The 15,400-nt window shown below is 49.0% G+C and overlaps 1 protein-coding gene across 2 annotated transcripts in view; it reads right to left on the reverse strand.

Moving 5' to 3' along the window:
- Positions 1-4,792: 4,792 nt before the first annotated feature.
- LOC134980198 (nuclear receptor subfamily 1 group I member 3-like) overlaps positions 4,793-15,400 on the reverse strand; it is a 46,381-nt gene continuing 35,773 nt past the window's right edge. For both annotated transcript variants that reach the window (XM_063946897.1, XM_063946898.1), the window contains exons 6-9: positions 14,854-14,999; positions 12,515-12,631; positions 11,483-11,588; positions 4,793-9,343 (exon numbers count right to left, since the gene is read on the reverse strand). In XM_063946897.1, the coding sequence (XP_063802967.1) occupies positions 9,208-9,343; positions 11,483-11,588; positions 12,515-12,631; positions 14,854-14,999 (505 nt within the window). In that variant the 3' untranslated portion in view covers positions 4,793-9,207. The remainder of the gene's footprint in view (positions 9,344-11,482; positions 11,589-12,514; positions 12,632-14,853; positions 15,000-15,400) is intronic.

A 15,400-nucleotide genomic window follows, 5' to 3' on the forward strand; every position in this document is an offset into this window, starting at 1 on the left:
ATGTGAGGTGTACAGTGAGATAATGTGAGGTGTACAGTGAGATAATATGCGGGGACAGTGAGATAATGTGAGGTGTACAGTGAGATAATATGCGGGGACAGCGAGATAATGTGAGGTGTACAGTGAGATAATGTGAGGTGTACAGTGAGATAATATGCGGGGACAGCGAGATAATGTGAGGTGTACAGTGAGATAATGTGAGGTGTACAGTGAGATAATATGCAGGGCACAGTCAGAGCCGGCCCTAGGCATAGGCAAATGCCTAGGGCATTTGGTAGGCCTAGGGGCACAAGCAGCTTCTGCTGATTAAAATGATATGCCTATATTCTGTGTGTGACTGCGGCTGTATCTGCATACGAAATGCTACGTTACAGTGTATTCCTGGAAATCACTGTAATGTAGCGTTTCATATGCAGATACAGCTGCAGTCGCACACAGAATATAGGCATGCTGCATATCATTTTAATCAGCAGAAGCTGCTTGTGCATCCCAGCCACATAGAAATGTAAATAAGATGCATTTTCATACAAAAAAAAGGCACCCAACGTTAGCAGAGCTGCCAGCTGGCTCACACCAGGCATCTCCTGCTGCATGGTGTATTGAGGCAAGATGTATGAGGACACATCTGTATCCAAGCAGAGGCAGAGGTCACAGTGTCAGTGGTAGTGTGAGCGCTGTGTGCGGGTGGGTTGGTTGTGCAGTAGTGTTCAGCATATATGTGTAAGGGGCAATATGTGTGTTGTGTATAAATGCATTAATAATGTGCGGTAAGTGTCCAAGGGGCCATATGTGTGTCATTATGTGCAGATGGAACTAACATTGGTGCAGCAGGTACATTGCACCGGGGCCCCTGAGGACTAAGGGACCCACTGCTGCGTAGACCAGCAATGAGTTAAGTTATCCCCTTCTCCCCCTGCTCACCATTTTGAGCAATGTCGGATGAATGGCCCAGTGCATAGAACAGGGTGGACTTCACTGTCTTATGGCCCTTAGGGCTGACCTTGTGTGTGCCAGACTGATAGAGGAGTCCTGCCACCTATCAGTGCTGATGATAACAGCCACATACTGCCTCTAATTAGACAGCTGTATATTTTTTATAATTTACTGCTGTCTGTGAATTAAAGGAAACTCCCACCTGGTGCAACTGGCACTGCCATAGTCTGCCTGACCAAGTGCCAGACTGAGGAAAGCACAAGAGGCGAGGGACCCTGTCACAGATAGAGCAGAGGCCCTGTTATCCGCACTGCTTAGGACATTATGCTTGTATCCAAGTTACCCACTGTCTCTCCCTTTCACCTACTGCCACCCCCAGTCACCCTCTGCCTCCTCCTGTCTTCCACTGTCACCCACTGCCACCCCCAGTCACCCTCTGCCTCCTCCTGTCTTCCACTGTCACCCACTGCCACCCTCTGCCTCCTCCTGTCTTCCACTGTCACCCACTGCCACCCCCAGTCACCCTCTGCCTCCTCCTGTCTTCCACTGTCACCCACTGCCACCCCCAGTCACCCTCTGCCTCCTCCTGTCTTCCACTGTCACTCTCTGCCTCTCCCTGTCACCCACTGTGTGTGGCATATTGTGAACTTGGGATGGGATGGAGGAGGGGTGGCCAAATTTTATTTTTGCACCTGGGCCCCCCACTCACAAGTTCCGCCAATGATTATGTGTATAAGGGCATTAATAATGTGGGACATATGTGTAAGGAACATTATGTGTATAAGGGCATTAATAAAGGGTGGCATATTGTGTAAGGTGCATTATGTTTATAAGGACATTAATAATGTGTGCCATATGTGTAACTGTGTGGTATTATGTGTATAAGGTGTGACATTATGTGCATAAGGTGCTCTGTGCGGCGTACAGTTTAGAAAGAGCACTACTGTGTGGTCTAAAGTGAGTAAAAATAGCAAAATGGTGTGGTGTAATGTGAATAGGAAGTCCGGACATCACGGGCAGTTGGTATCAGACTGCGCAGCATGACCTCTGACTTCACGTCACGCTGCACTGTGTGCACAGCTGGGGGCAGGGGGAGCTGGGAGGAGGGAATTGGGCAGCGTCTGAGCCTCCTGAGGACGCTCAATGCTGCCTGGCATTGAAAAAACAAGAGGGCTTTCTTATCCCGAAATCCCCCGGAATGGAAGTTCCATTCTGGTGATTGAATCCCGGCCAACTTTAGGCCTAAATCCCGGGATCCCAACAATCCTTATCCTGGGATTGGCCACCCTAGTGGGGGCATATAATGTGTATCTGGCACTGTGGGGGCATATAATGTGTAGCTGGCACTGCACTGCTGGGGGCATATGTGTATCTGGCACTGCTGGGGATATATGTTTATCTAGCACTGCACTACTGGGGGCATATGTGTATCTGACACTGCTGAGGGCATATAATGTGTATCTGACACTGCTGAGGGCATATCATGTGTATCTGGCACCCACTTTTCCAAAATTTTGTAGCTCAGGGCGCTAGTAGGCCTGAAGCCAGCCCTGGATATCACCTACTGGTTCACCCCACAATAGGTTACAGGTGCCCATTAAAGAGACTCCTCTTTCCTCAACAGCTCCCACAAATAGGTAATTCTCATCCTTATACCCATCAGTCTGCATTGTGTATGCTATAACAAGCAGCTATTTCTGCTTCTCGAATGAGGAGACAAGTGGTTATTACTTGCTGATTAACACAAGTTTGGAGTCACGTGACCACATTACAGTTCATTAATCTTGACTAGATAAAGCGCAATGGGAAGAAGCATGCATTTGGTGATAATATAAAATGAGGTCATCTGCCGGGGGCCAATAATTGAGGTTATCAGTTCTCTCATATCTAATGAAACAGGAAATAAAAGGGACGTGGAGCTGGTGTAATGGTCTGGCTGTGTTACTGAAACAGTTATGGAAATTCTGACCTTGCGCCTCTGTGTAGACGGACCGTATGACAGAAGGCAATGTATTTCATGTAGAGGAGACAGGTGGGAAGAAGTCATTCTGTGACTGTGGACCCCGGGAAGTGGTGAATTAGAGATAAGATTTGTGGCAGCGCTGTCTGCCTGGAGACATTACCAACACCTGTACCCAATCCTCTTCTGCCTCTCTGCCTACTCCCGACTCTCCCTAATACCCCTTACTGCCTACTCCCCACCCCTCCCTATTTCTCCTCACTGCCTACTCCCCACCCCTCCCTATTACTCCTCACTGCTTACTCCCCACCCTTCCTAATACCCCTCACTGCATGCACCCCACCCTCCCTATTACTCCTCACTGCCTACTCCCCTCCCTCCCTATTACTCCTCACTGCCTACTCCCCACCCTCCCTAATACTCCTCACTGCATACTCCCCACCCTCCCTAATACTCCTCACTGCATACACTCCCTCATACACCTCACTGCCTACTCCCCACCCTCCCTATTACTCCTCATTGCCTACTCCCCACCATCCCTAATACCCCTTACTGCATACTCCCCACCCTCCCTATTACTCCTCACTGACTACTCCCCACCCTCCCTAATACTCCTCACTGCATACTCCCCACCCTCCCTAATACTCCTCACTGCATACACTCCCTCATACACCTCACTGCCTACTCCCGACCCTTCCTAATACCCCTTACTGCCTACTCCCCACCCCTCCCTATTTCTCCTCACTGCCTACTCCCCACCCCTCCCTATTACTCCTCACTGCTTACTCCCAACCCTTCCTAATACCCCTCACTGCATACTCCCCACCCTCCCTATTACTCCTCACTGCCTACTCCCCACCCTCCCTAATACTCCTCACTGCATACACTCCCTCAAACGCCTCACTGCCTAGTCTCCACCCTCCCTAATACTCCTCACTGCATACACTCCCTCATACGCCTCACTGCCTACTCCCCACCCTCACTAATACTCCTCATTGCATATTCCCTCCCCTCCTTAATACTCCTCACTGCCTACTCTCCCCACCCTCCCTAATACTCCTCAATGCATACACTCCCTCACACGCCTCACTGCCTACTCCCTACCCTCCCTAATACTCCTCACTGCATACTCCCCACCCTTCCTAATACTTCTCACTGCCTACTCCCCACCCTCCCTAATACTCCTCACTGCATACACTCCCTCATACGCCTCACTGCCTACTCCCCACCCTCCCTAATACTCCACACTGCATATTCCCTACCCTCCCTAATACTCCTCACTGCCGACTCCCCACCCTCCCTAATACTCCTCACTGCATACTCCCCACCCTTCCTAATACACCTCACTGCCTACTCCCCACCCTCCCTAATACTCCTTTGTTTCCTGCACCACTCCCCACCAACACCGCATCGCCGCCCACCGCCTGTCAATAACATTGTGATTGCGTCTTTTAGGGATACAATCGCGTAGTGAAACCGTATAGTCGTAGCCTAGTGGTTAAATTACCTGCACACAGAGATGTCAGGGTCACCGGTTGGAATCCCAGGTCTCTCCTGTGTTTATAGTATTGGTAATTTTCCGCATGGCTGGTTACTGATATTGGTAACAGTCACAGGACATGCTAGGCCATGTGGTGACTCAGTGAGTACCGTGACAATGCTTCCACATGGCATAGAGTACCCTGGGTTTGTGGATGATGACAGTCTGCATGCCCTGTCAGTCGGCACGCAGACTTTCAGAATGTTAATTGGTCAGGATCCCAGTGTCGATCTAGTGACCAGTGATCTCCGGTCACATAACTTCATCCCTTCTGTATTCTCTGCAAATCTTAAACTTTGTATTAGGACCATGATTTCTGGCATATACCGCTTGTAATACAGACAGACTTTCTGATAAAATTGTTTAAAAATATAATTTTATTGTAAAATAATGTTACTATGTCTCAGAACCGGGTGTGGTATAGCGGTCCTATTGTTATTTTACCGACATTCATTAGTCCGACAGTGCTTGTCAGACGCTGGAGGATTCCCGTCAAATAATAGTTAGACATTAATCATACTTCGACATAGATAAGTTAGACAATGTAATTAATCAGACATATAAAAGATCGACAGCGTATACACAGACTAAAAAAAAGTCCAACATTTATCCATCAGATACGTATTATAAGACGCTGTTGAAGACCGACATTGAATACATAGACACCTGAAATTCCGACAGGGCATTTATAAGACAACAAGTAGACCGACACAAACATAACACCGACAACGAATACATAGACATTTAAGAGATAGACAGCACATACATAGTTAATAGACAGACGGCGAATCCATAGACAAATAAAGAGACAGAAATGTCCTCACTCAGACATCAATTAGACTGACACACTAAAAGTCCGACAGGACATAGACATTAATAAGACCGACACACAAAAGACAGACAACTCATATAGAGACAGTTAAAAGTCCAACAGGACATATGTCAGATATTAATAAGACGACACAAAAAAGACAGATAACTCATATATAGACAGTTAAAAGTCCGACAGGACATATGTCAGACATTAATAAGACCGACACACATTAATTGGCAAAATATATTACACATAAGACAGTTATTAGACAGGTATTCTTACTCAGAAACAGGGCCATATCGTCAGTCCTGAGACTTGTAGTTCTCCTACACCACCCCTGTACACTCAGTCACGGCGTCGCGTCCATACCTGGACGCAACGCTCTCAATAGCTATTGCAGGTGGACAGGACTCATAGCGTCTCGTCCTGGACGGCCCGCTATCGCCTGCAATAGCGATGGAGGGGTGCCGGGGAAGGGTATTTCACCCCGCACTGGAGTACACAACTAAAGCCATGCGCCCGGGGGCATGTGAGAGGGGTGACTAAGGGGAAGGGGTGCGCTGCAGGGACTGGGGGGAGGTGTGTGTGTGTGTGTGGGAGGGGGGGGGGTCGTTGCGCACATGAAATTAGCCTGTATGAGTTGGGCTCGCTAGTTAGAACGCCAACAGGTCTGGCTGGGACCTGTAGTTCCACGGATGAAAGTAGCGCCGGGGGTAATGCTATTAGCGTAGGCACGTCTTAGCCTAGACGGCATACTATTGCTGGGGTGACGATGGAGGCGTCCTGGACAGGGCGCCCAGAAATAGCGGGGGGGACGGGAGTGGGGTGGACAGGTCTGGCTGGGACATGTAGTTCCACGGATGAGAGTATCGCAGGGGGTTGCTGAGGTGACGATGAGCTATGGTGGTAGCTCATGCCAGCGGTAGGGGGCCATACAGGACTGGACGCTAGGACCCCCGTCCACCCGCAATAGCTATTTGGAGCTAAGGGTGCAGGAGTGTACGCGGCGACATGTCTGTGTGTAGGAGGATAGTGCTGGGGAAATGAAAATCTCAGAAGTCTGTGAAATCGATATATTGGCCCCTGTCATAATAATCTGTCGGTCTTTGCATGTCGGTATTATTTGATTTTGTTATATGTATGTATTGTCGGTCATTTAGCTGTCTATGTATACGCTGTCGGACTTCTACGTGTCGGTCTTATTGGAGTCTGTTATATGTATTGTCGGTCATTTAGCTGTCTATGTATGTGCTGTCTGTATTCTCAGATTGTCTATTTAATTGATGTCTGGTAAATGACATTTCATTCTCTTTTAATGTCTATGTATGCGCTGTCGGTCTTTTGCGTGTCGGTCTAATGCACATCTGACGTGTGTTCTGTTGGTCTTTTATGTGTCTGTGTATATGCTGTCGGTCTGTTGTGGTTCGGTATCATTGTTGTCTGATGGATGACGTGTCGGTCTGTTTAGTTGTCGATGTATGCGCTGTCGGTTTTGGGGTTGTCGTTGTGACTGTTGTCTGACTTATGAACTGTCGGTCTTTGTTCTGTAGGGCTGTTGGCCTTGTCTGTGTTTCCATTGTCTATATATTAACTTTGTCTGAGTTTTATCTGTCGGTGTTTCACCACTGTCTGTCTTCTGTTGTCGGTCTTTTTGTTGTCTGCATTCTTCCGGTTGGCGTGTCATCCGGAACCCCTCAGAACCTTTGTTACAGGCTGAAATGGTGAATTTGAGCATCTTTCAATAAGTGTCGTATGTAGCCAGGAATAGGCTGTACCGTCTCTGTTCCCAATTGCAGTAGACCTCATCCAATACACCGTATATCCAATACACAGCACATTAACTGAAATCTGTAGGGAGAACTACAAAACATTTACTTACGATGATAATTTCCCTTAGAGAACATGTGCTTTTTTGCCCAAGTATTGCTGTAGTGTAGCACCTTATCAGCACCAGTAGATGGCGCTGCAATGTGATTTCTCTGCAGCTTAGGTTAAAGTAAACCAATCTTTCTGCAGTTGACAGCAGCATACAGCGCCATCTACAGGTTGACTGAATACACTGCATGCATAAATGTTTTTTTTGCAAAATGTCTTAAGATGTAGTCAAAATGTCAGCATCACAATGTTGAATGTTATGGTGCCAACATTGTTAACTTGACAACTTTTAACATGTCGGCATGTGATGAATGTCACCTCGTGAAATGCTGACATGCTACACGTGCCGGCAGCAGAGAGTTAGGGTTAGGCTACCCGCTGTCAGTGCACCGGTCGCCTACACAAGCAGCAAACTCTGTTTTGTAGGTCAACTGTCCAGATTTAAGCAGGATAGTCCCCATTTAAATTGGTGGGTTGGATGTAATGACGTAGGTGTTGGCCAGAGGTGTAGGTCCCCAGATGAACTCTGATTTGTTTTAAAGTGGCAATCATTTACAACTCATAGTTTAAAACATTCACTAGAATGAAGCGCATAAGTTCATCAGAACTGCAGACCTAACTAGACAGTTCCCCACGTCTCTGTGATGTCACTAGGTCCTACTGATCTGATTGGCTGAATACTGGGTCAGCTAAAAAACAAATATGGCTGCCTTCACATTGGGTGGGTGATGACTCCTATTTAACGCTTCACTTGTAACTCATAAATGATGCAGCGCTTTTGAATATTATATGGGAATAAGAGAGGTCCCCTAGCATTATACGGTATACAATGTACAAGACATTAGTGTCGATTCCATAGTCTTAGTATAATCTCCAGAACCGTTGTTCACACAACTGACATATTCCTCAATCATCCTTTCCATTAGCTGATGTGAATGGGCGTCTGAGCCATTATAAAGGGCTTCAGAGAAATATACCTGTGTATACATTACTTATTCAGAGTATCTGTGTTTACCTAGCGTGCAGTTTCCATCTGATGCGCAGACCGTCAGGGTCATTAATGCAATAATAATGAGTTGATGTAATCTGCTAAATCGTTCAAGTGCTGTTCACAAATACAGATGCAAGCTTCCTATAACCACGGCTGTGGTCACATGTTATGTACCGTAGTTCTTTAACCCCCGTCGGTGGCTGGCGTCTGTTATTTTTATTCATTCATTCTTGTTTTGCTTATTTGTTTATGTACTCTGTAATTGGGCGCTGCGAATCCTATGTGGTGCCGTATAACTGCAGAAGAGCTTGCACTTGACTGGTGTCTGAAGTTCTGAACCCATTTCTTGCAGGGACCATAAGTTCATATTTCTGGGTCAGAGCTTTGTCTGTTTTAGAAAATTGTAATTTGGAGCAATTCAAGTGCAAGTGCTTCCATAACTCTGAGAAGAAGGAGAAGTCCACCTCCTGTAGGGTCACTGATAACTTCTTGTTTGTACGTAAGGTCCCTGGACCTATGTTGATCTTACACCACTGATCCCATTACTCCATTCACACCAAAACGTCCTTTAGAGGTATATCCCGAGATAAAACCACTTGTCCTGCTATATATTACACTTTGGCGTAAGTGCATTGTACATGAAATACATCCTGGCTTGTCCAGTTCACATACCTCCCAACTGTCCCGATTTTTGCGGGACAGTCCCGTTTTTTGGGGGTCTGTCCCGCTGTTCCTCCTGCGGACCGCAGTGTCCCATGATGGGGGGGCAGTTAGGAGGCTCCTGCACTCGCTGCTCTGTTTAGAGCAGAGCAGTGGTGAATAGACGCTATTCCAGTGAGGCGGAGGGACTGGGGCATGGGCAGCAGCTCACAGAGCATGCCCCCACTGTGACAGAAATGGGAGGCGTGACTCGCAATCGTGTCATTCACACAAAGCCATGCCCCTTTTATTAGGTCACGCCCCCCTTGCTGCGCAGAGAGCCCCGCTCGTCAGCCTCCAGGTGTTGGGAGGTATGAGTGCAGGTTGATAACTAGCTCTCTGTAGGCGTTTGTCTGCATTGTGACGTTGCGCCAATCCTTCCTTTTCTTTTCTTCTTAGCTGTAAAGCTCTTTCATTAGCGGTGTCATGGCGTCAGACGTTATATTCTGGATGTGAACGATCTGTCTGGTTTTTTCATCATTCAAGGTGCGAAGTTCTGCCAGCAGGGAGAGGAGCTTGGCGTACAGGAACCTAGAATGGGAAGAGATAGGCGATACATGAATATTACAGGAGAAGGAATGGGTGCAGATGCACTATGCAACCATTACTGTAGATTACAATATATAATAAGAGGTTGTTAGCATATAACTGCCCAATGATATGGTCTTGCCCACCGCGTCGAGGTCACCTCTATCGAGCAAGTCCCTAACACTTTGGCGTTCACACTGGGATGCAGGGCACCTCCAAATCAGCCCAGCCACGAACCCCCCAGGTCATCACACTAGTAGAAAAAAATGAGGTGTAATAAAGCATAGGATAAGCAAAAGTAGTCACTGAGTGTAGAAAGTGTTTTAAAATTAGACACAAAGTATGTGAAAAAAATATACATGGATAAAATAACACACATAGGAGGTGGTGAAAAATAGTGACTCTGGGCGGGATGTATTAAGATTGCGGCGGTCGGCAATAAGAAGCCCATAGGCTTCTATAGGGTATCGCCATCCAGAGATGGCGATGCCCTGGATGGCGAAAACGCTGCGGTACGGTCTTAGTAAATTTGAAAATGCGGTAAAACCCCCGTTTTCGGGGGTTTTACCGCATTTTTGCTTTAGTACATTCCGCCCTATAAGTGTTAGAGTGTGATGCCCCAGAGTGACCTAGACAGAACAGTTCAGGGGACCCCACGCCCCAATGCTTACCCCCAGATAAACTGACACCAGGCCTGCCATCCGGGGGGTGTCCCGGGCCCTGCTTCTCTAACAGAGAGGAGAGGGCCCGGGCGACTCATGCCGCTGTCTGCCCGCCATTATGCTCCGGCCACCTTTCATGACCGAGTTCTGGCACTGTCACAGGAGGAAGAGAGGACGCAGCAAGCTTCTATTGTAAACATCCCTCCAAAAATGTCCGCCGCCTCAGAGGAGACAGTTATTAAAGATACTAGAGGAGGCTCCTCTAGTATCTTTAATAACTGTATCCTCTGAGGCGATGGCAATTTTGGCAGGGACTTTTCGATAGAGGCTTGCAGCGTACTCTCCTCCTCCTGTGACTAGTGCCACAACTCAGTCATGAAAAGGGGGCGGAGCTACATGAAATGGAGGGGCGGAGCTACATGTGACTAGGCTGCTACCACATCTGCTACAGCTACGGCCAGTCTGTGATAGGTAAGTTTAGGGTGAGTGAGAGAGAGAAAGTGTGTGTTTGTGTGTGTATATATATTTATTTTTTATGTTTTTTTATATTTATTTTTATTTTTTATTATTTTAGTGCATGTTGAGCCGTAGGTACTTTAGTGATCGTTCTTTAGTTACAGTATTTATTTTATTTATACTTAGAATACAGTTGTAATGGTTGTGTCTGTACATAGAATTTGTTTTGAGAAATATACTCTTTGTGACTGTATAAACTATGGAGACAGGAAAAAAAAAATCTGAAATTTTGTCTGTCCCTTCGGCATCATGCAAAAACTACTGGATGCCGTTTTCACAAGTATATAGCTTAGTGACCTAGAAAGACACTGAGGTATGTATGATCTCGATGTGACATCAAGGAGAGGAGCAATAAAGTAAAAAACAGACGCTTGATATTTGGATATTTTGGCTCCTTAGGCCAAAAATGTATACAGTATATATTGCACAGCCCGAACACAAACAGTTATATATGTATGCATATATAAATATATAGATATATAGCTCAAGATCTATTTTGCATGAAAATCCGACTATATATTAATCACTAATCAGGCAGCTTATCTTGATTTATGAAGTTGCAATATACATGTCAATCCAGTAGATGGCGCACCAAGACAAATACTACATCTACAAGATAATATTTGTTTGACTAATACCCCTTTTACACCGCCAGCATATAACATGGGTTATTGCACATGAGCGTGCATAACCCGTGTTGCTGGTTGGTGTAAAAGGGTCTAGTTGGAATAATCCGGCATATTGTGCCGACATTGCTCTAGTGTGTACCCTGCGTAACAATTAAAGAGATCTATCTAAGCCTCCACACCAATCCCCAGTCCCCCCTGCCCACTCTGCATTAAAAAAGGGTGCAGTAACAGGAGAGAGGCAGGGCAAGCTCTGCCCACCGACACAAACTGCTCTGCACACGCATGTGCACAGTGAGAGTGACACGCACACACGTGGAGTGCTGTCCCCATGTTACCTGCTGTCTGGCAGCGGGTGGTGGTAATCGATGTAGCATTTCAGTGTCAGGGCGGTTTTCTCCTGAAACTCATCAATAACGCTGTGCTCCATGACACCTGGACGGTCTAAATGGGATCAAGAGGAAAAAGGCTCATTATAAAGATCAGATAATAACACCACAGCGCACATAGGCCCTGATTCACTAAGGATCACTAATGTGATTCTCGGCGCAGTTTCCTGATGTTCGGGAAATTGCACATGTGCAGAACTGATTGACAGGCAGAGGCGTTCGTTGGGAGGCGTTGCTGGAAACAGGGGCGTGTCGTCCCCATTTTCCAGTAGTGGTGAGGCCAAGGACTGTGTCGCAAGACGCAGTTTCCCTGGCCTCGTAAGCCTCACTGTGACGCAAGCCTGAGTAAGATTAGGCGCACTCAGCCTGCCGTCGCAGATGACCTACGGCCACAATGTTCACCACAAATGCGATCACATCGCAAATTCAGGTAGGAGGTGGTATGCACCTCCTCCTGCATTTGCATTGCGATTGCAATCCTTACTGAATTAGGCCCACAGTGCGTCCATGCTGTAATCCATATCAACCAATCAGATGCATTGATTACGGCGAGGTTCCGGTTAGACGCTGTTTGGCAAATTTATCAAGCAGCTGCTTTCTGCAAGCTGCCACTTCTCGACATGTTCAACCAAGAAATTAAAAATGGTACGGATATTAAAAGCAAAATACGCCATATTAAATGGGGTTAAACACATAGAGATGTGGCGGCTGTGTATGCGGTGTGGGTGGTATGTAATGTGGCCAGAGATATCGCCAAGTGAGACCCTGGCCCTTGTAGAGACTTAGTGACCCTGCACACATAAACCAACAATGAACACACACAAACCCAAAACGTTTCTCCCATGGCAGCGCCCTTTATAGGCCGGTGGGGTAAATAGATGCCCATATACATGGTGCTCCGTTTTGGGCTCTTGTCCAGTGTCAGAGGACCACTGATGCCCATTTGGTTTGGGATTTGCCTCCCATATGGGTTATTGTTACCTGGGGAAAACAGCGCCAGGGCCTGCATCAGAACGTACTCCGGCTCGTGTAGCTTCAGCTTGCGTAAGGTGACGTGGAACTTCAGCAGCGGCTCCAGATACAGCTCCTGAAAGCCGGCTGCAGAGGGAAACAGAGAGAGATGTTATATCGGTATCCTGTCATACACAGAGCACGCAGCGATACTGACACCGATTACCTGGATCATCCATAGCAACCCCCACTGCTAGAGATGGTGCCTGGGGCTAGTGTGCTGCGGAGGTGGGGGTGCCTGGGGCTAGTGTGCTGCGGAGGTGGGGGTACCTGGGGCTAGTGTGCTGCGGAGGTGGGGGTGCCTGGGGCTAGTGTGCTGTGGAGGTGGGGGTGCCTGGGGCTAGTGTGCTGCGGAGGTGGGGGTGCCTGGGGCTAGTGTGCTGCGGAGGTGGGGGTGCCTGGGGCTAGTGTGCTGCGGAGGTGGGGGTGCCTGGGGCTAGTGTGCTGCGGAGGTGGGGGTGCCTGGGGCTAGTGTGCTGCGGAGGTGGGAGTGCCTGGGGCTAGTGTGCTGCGGAGGTGGGGGGGCCTGGGGCTAGTGTGCTGCAGAGGTGGGGGTGCCTGGGGCTAGTGTGTTGCGGAGGTGGGGGGGCCTGGGGCTAGTGTGCTGCGGAGGTGGGGGTGCCTGGGGCTAGTGTGCTGCGGAGGTGGGGGGGCCTGGGGCTAGTGTGCTGTGGGGGTGCCTGGGGCTAGTGTGCTGCGGAGGTGGGGGTGCCTGGGGTTAGTGTGCTGTGGAGGTGGGGGTGCCTGGGGCTAGTGTGCTGTGGAGGTGGGGGTGCCTGGGGCTAGTGTGCTGCGGAGGTGGGGGTGCCTGGGGCTAGTGTGCTGCGGAGGTGGGGGTGCCTGGGGCTAGTGTGCTGCGGAGGTGGGGGTGCCTGGGGCTAGTGTGCTGCGGAGGTGGGGGGGCCTGGGGCTAGTGTGCTGCAGAGGTGGGGGTGCCTGGGGCTAGTGTGCTGCGGAGGTGGGGGGGCCTGGGGCTAGTGTGCTGCGGAGGTGGGGGTGCCTGGGGCTAGTGTGCTGCGGAGGTGGGGGGGCATGGGGCTAGTGTGCTGCGGAGGTGGGGGGGCCTGGGGTTAGTGTGCTGCGGAGGTGGGGGTGCCTGGGGCTAGTGTGCTGCGGAGGTGGGGGGGCCTGGGGCTAGTGTGCTGTGGAGGTGGGGGTGCCTGGGGCTAGTGTGCTGCGGAGGTGGGGGGGCCTGGGGCTAGTGTGCTGCGGAGGTGGGGGGGCCTGGGGCTAGTTTGCTGCAGAGGTGGGGGTGCCTGGGGCTAGTGTGCTGCGGAGGTGGGGGGGCCTGGGGCTAGTGTGCTGCGGAGGTGGGGGTGCCTGGGGCTAGTGTGCTGCGGAGGTGGGGGGGCATGGGGCTAGTGTGCTGCGGAGGTGGGGGGGCCTGGGGTTAGTGTGCTGCGGAGGTGGGGGTGCCTGGGGCTAGTGTGCTGCGGAGGTGGGGGGGCCTGGGGCTAGTGTGCTGTGGAGGTCGGGGTGTCTGGGGCTAGTGTGCTGCGGAGGTGGGGGGGCCTGGGGCTAGTGTGCTGCGGAGGTGGGGGGGCCTGGGGCTAGTTTGCTAGGAGAGGGGATGATCCCCATTGGAGCATAGTGCATAGGGGAATGTTCATTTTGATAATGATGAAAGATAAAGCGTATGTCCTGTCTGTGGTTAGGAAGAAATATGCCGTATATATAGAACAATATGAGTTGTACTTGTTCTCATTCCCAGCTAGAAAGACCAGAATCTTGACATCTGTATCTCCAAATTAAAATACTGTATGGGTTGCTCTTTGGTTTTGGACATCTGGACTAACAATTTGGACAGAAGGGCATCATCCATCAGGCCAGTATTGTAGTTATGGGAGAGGGCCGGGCCTGAAAGCAGGGAATCCCATTTGTGCTGCATTATTGCCAGAGGTTCCCATATTCCGCCATTACAATCCAGGTTTTACGGATATCCATGCTTGAGTCCAGAACGTTAAATCAAGGTACTAATTAATTCTCCTGTGCTCAAACATGAATATCCTTAAAACCTGGTCTTTAATGACGGAGTTTGTCCTACGCTGCTTAGTGACTGCGCAGTGGCTGGGCCGCAGCAGCAATTTCCTTTCTTAGAGGGATAGCCACAGTGGGAGGCGTGGCTTCCAGCTCGCTACAAGCTATTCCACTGGCAGGGCTGATCTACTAATGCCCAAATGTTGGCCCAACCCTGGTAGCATTTGCACTAATAAGCCATAATATACTTTTCTTACACATGCCAAAGATATGCCAATTGCAATAGGAGGGCATTCTCTGTAGGTTGTTATTTTCTGGATGGCAATACTCACTCATGACGCCGTGCTGTACACTTAATTTTATTCGTCCAAACTCCCACATATTGGTCTCCAGGTTAAAGACAGAATTCATCTGGATCAGGGAAACTTCCATGGTGGCGCCCTTCAGAAGGGAAATCTGGTCATCGATGGGCAGAGCCCTGGTGGGGGGGGAGACAAGTGGATATGTCATGGGTGCAAGTATCGTGATCTGATCTCAGCCACAACGGCTCGCGCTGCAGTCTGGTGCACTGGAAACAGCCAAGTGCTGCAACCGCAAGTATGGCTGCGAGATTTATTTACATTTTATTAGGGCAGACTAATAAAATAAAGGAGGGATGCTATATAAATATATGCGTTTCGGCGTTCAGTCTCAGCACCCAGCATGACGGAGTGGCGTGCGTGTCTTGATCACTATATGTCCATAGAAGATCTCATTTTATCCTTTTCGAAAGGTCATCAACATTTTTCAACGATATGGTTCCAGAAATCGACCCCTTCTAACTTGACAGCTGTTTCCCCCCTACCATTCTTCTTTCCCGTCTGTGTTTTCTATGTCCAG

The sequence above is a fragment of the Pseudophryne corroboree genome, chromosome 12 (genome assembly GCF_028390025.1).
Source record: "Pseudophryne corroboree isolate aPseCor3 chromosome 12, aPseCor3.hap2, whole genome shotgun sequence".
NCBI lineage: Eukaryota > Metazoa > Chordata > Amphibia > Anura > Myobatrachidae > Pseudophryne > Pseudophryne corroboree.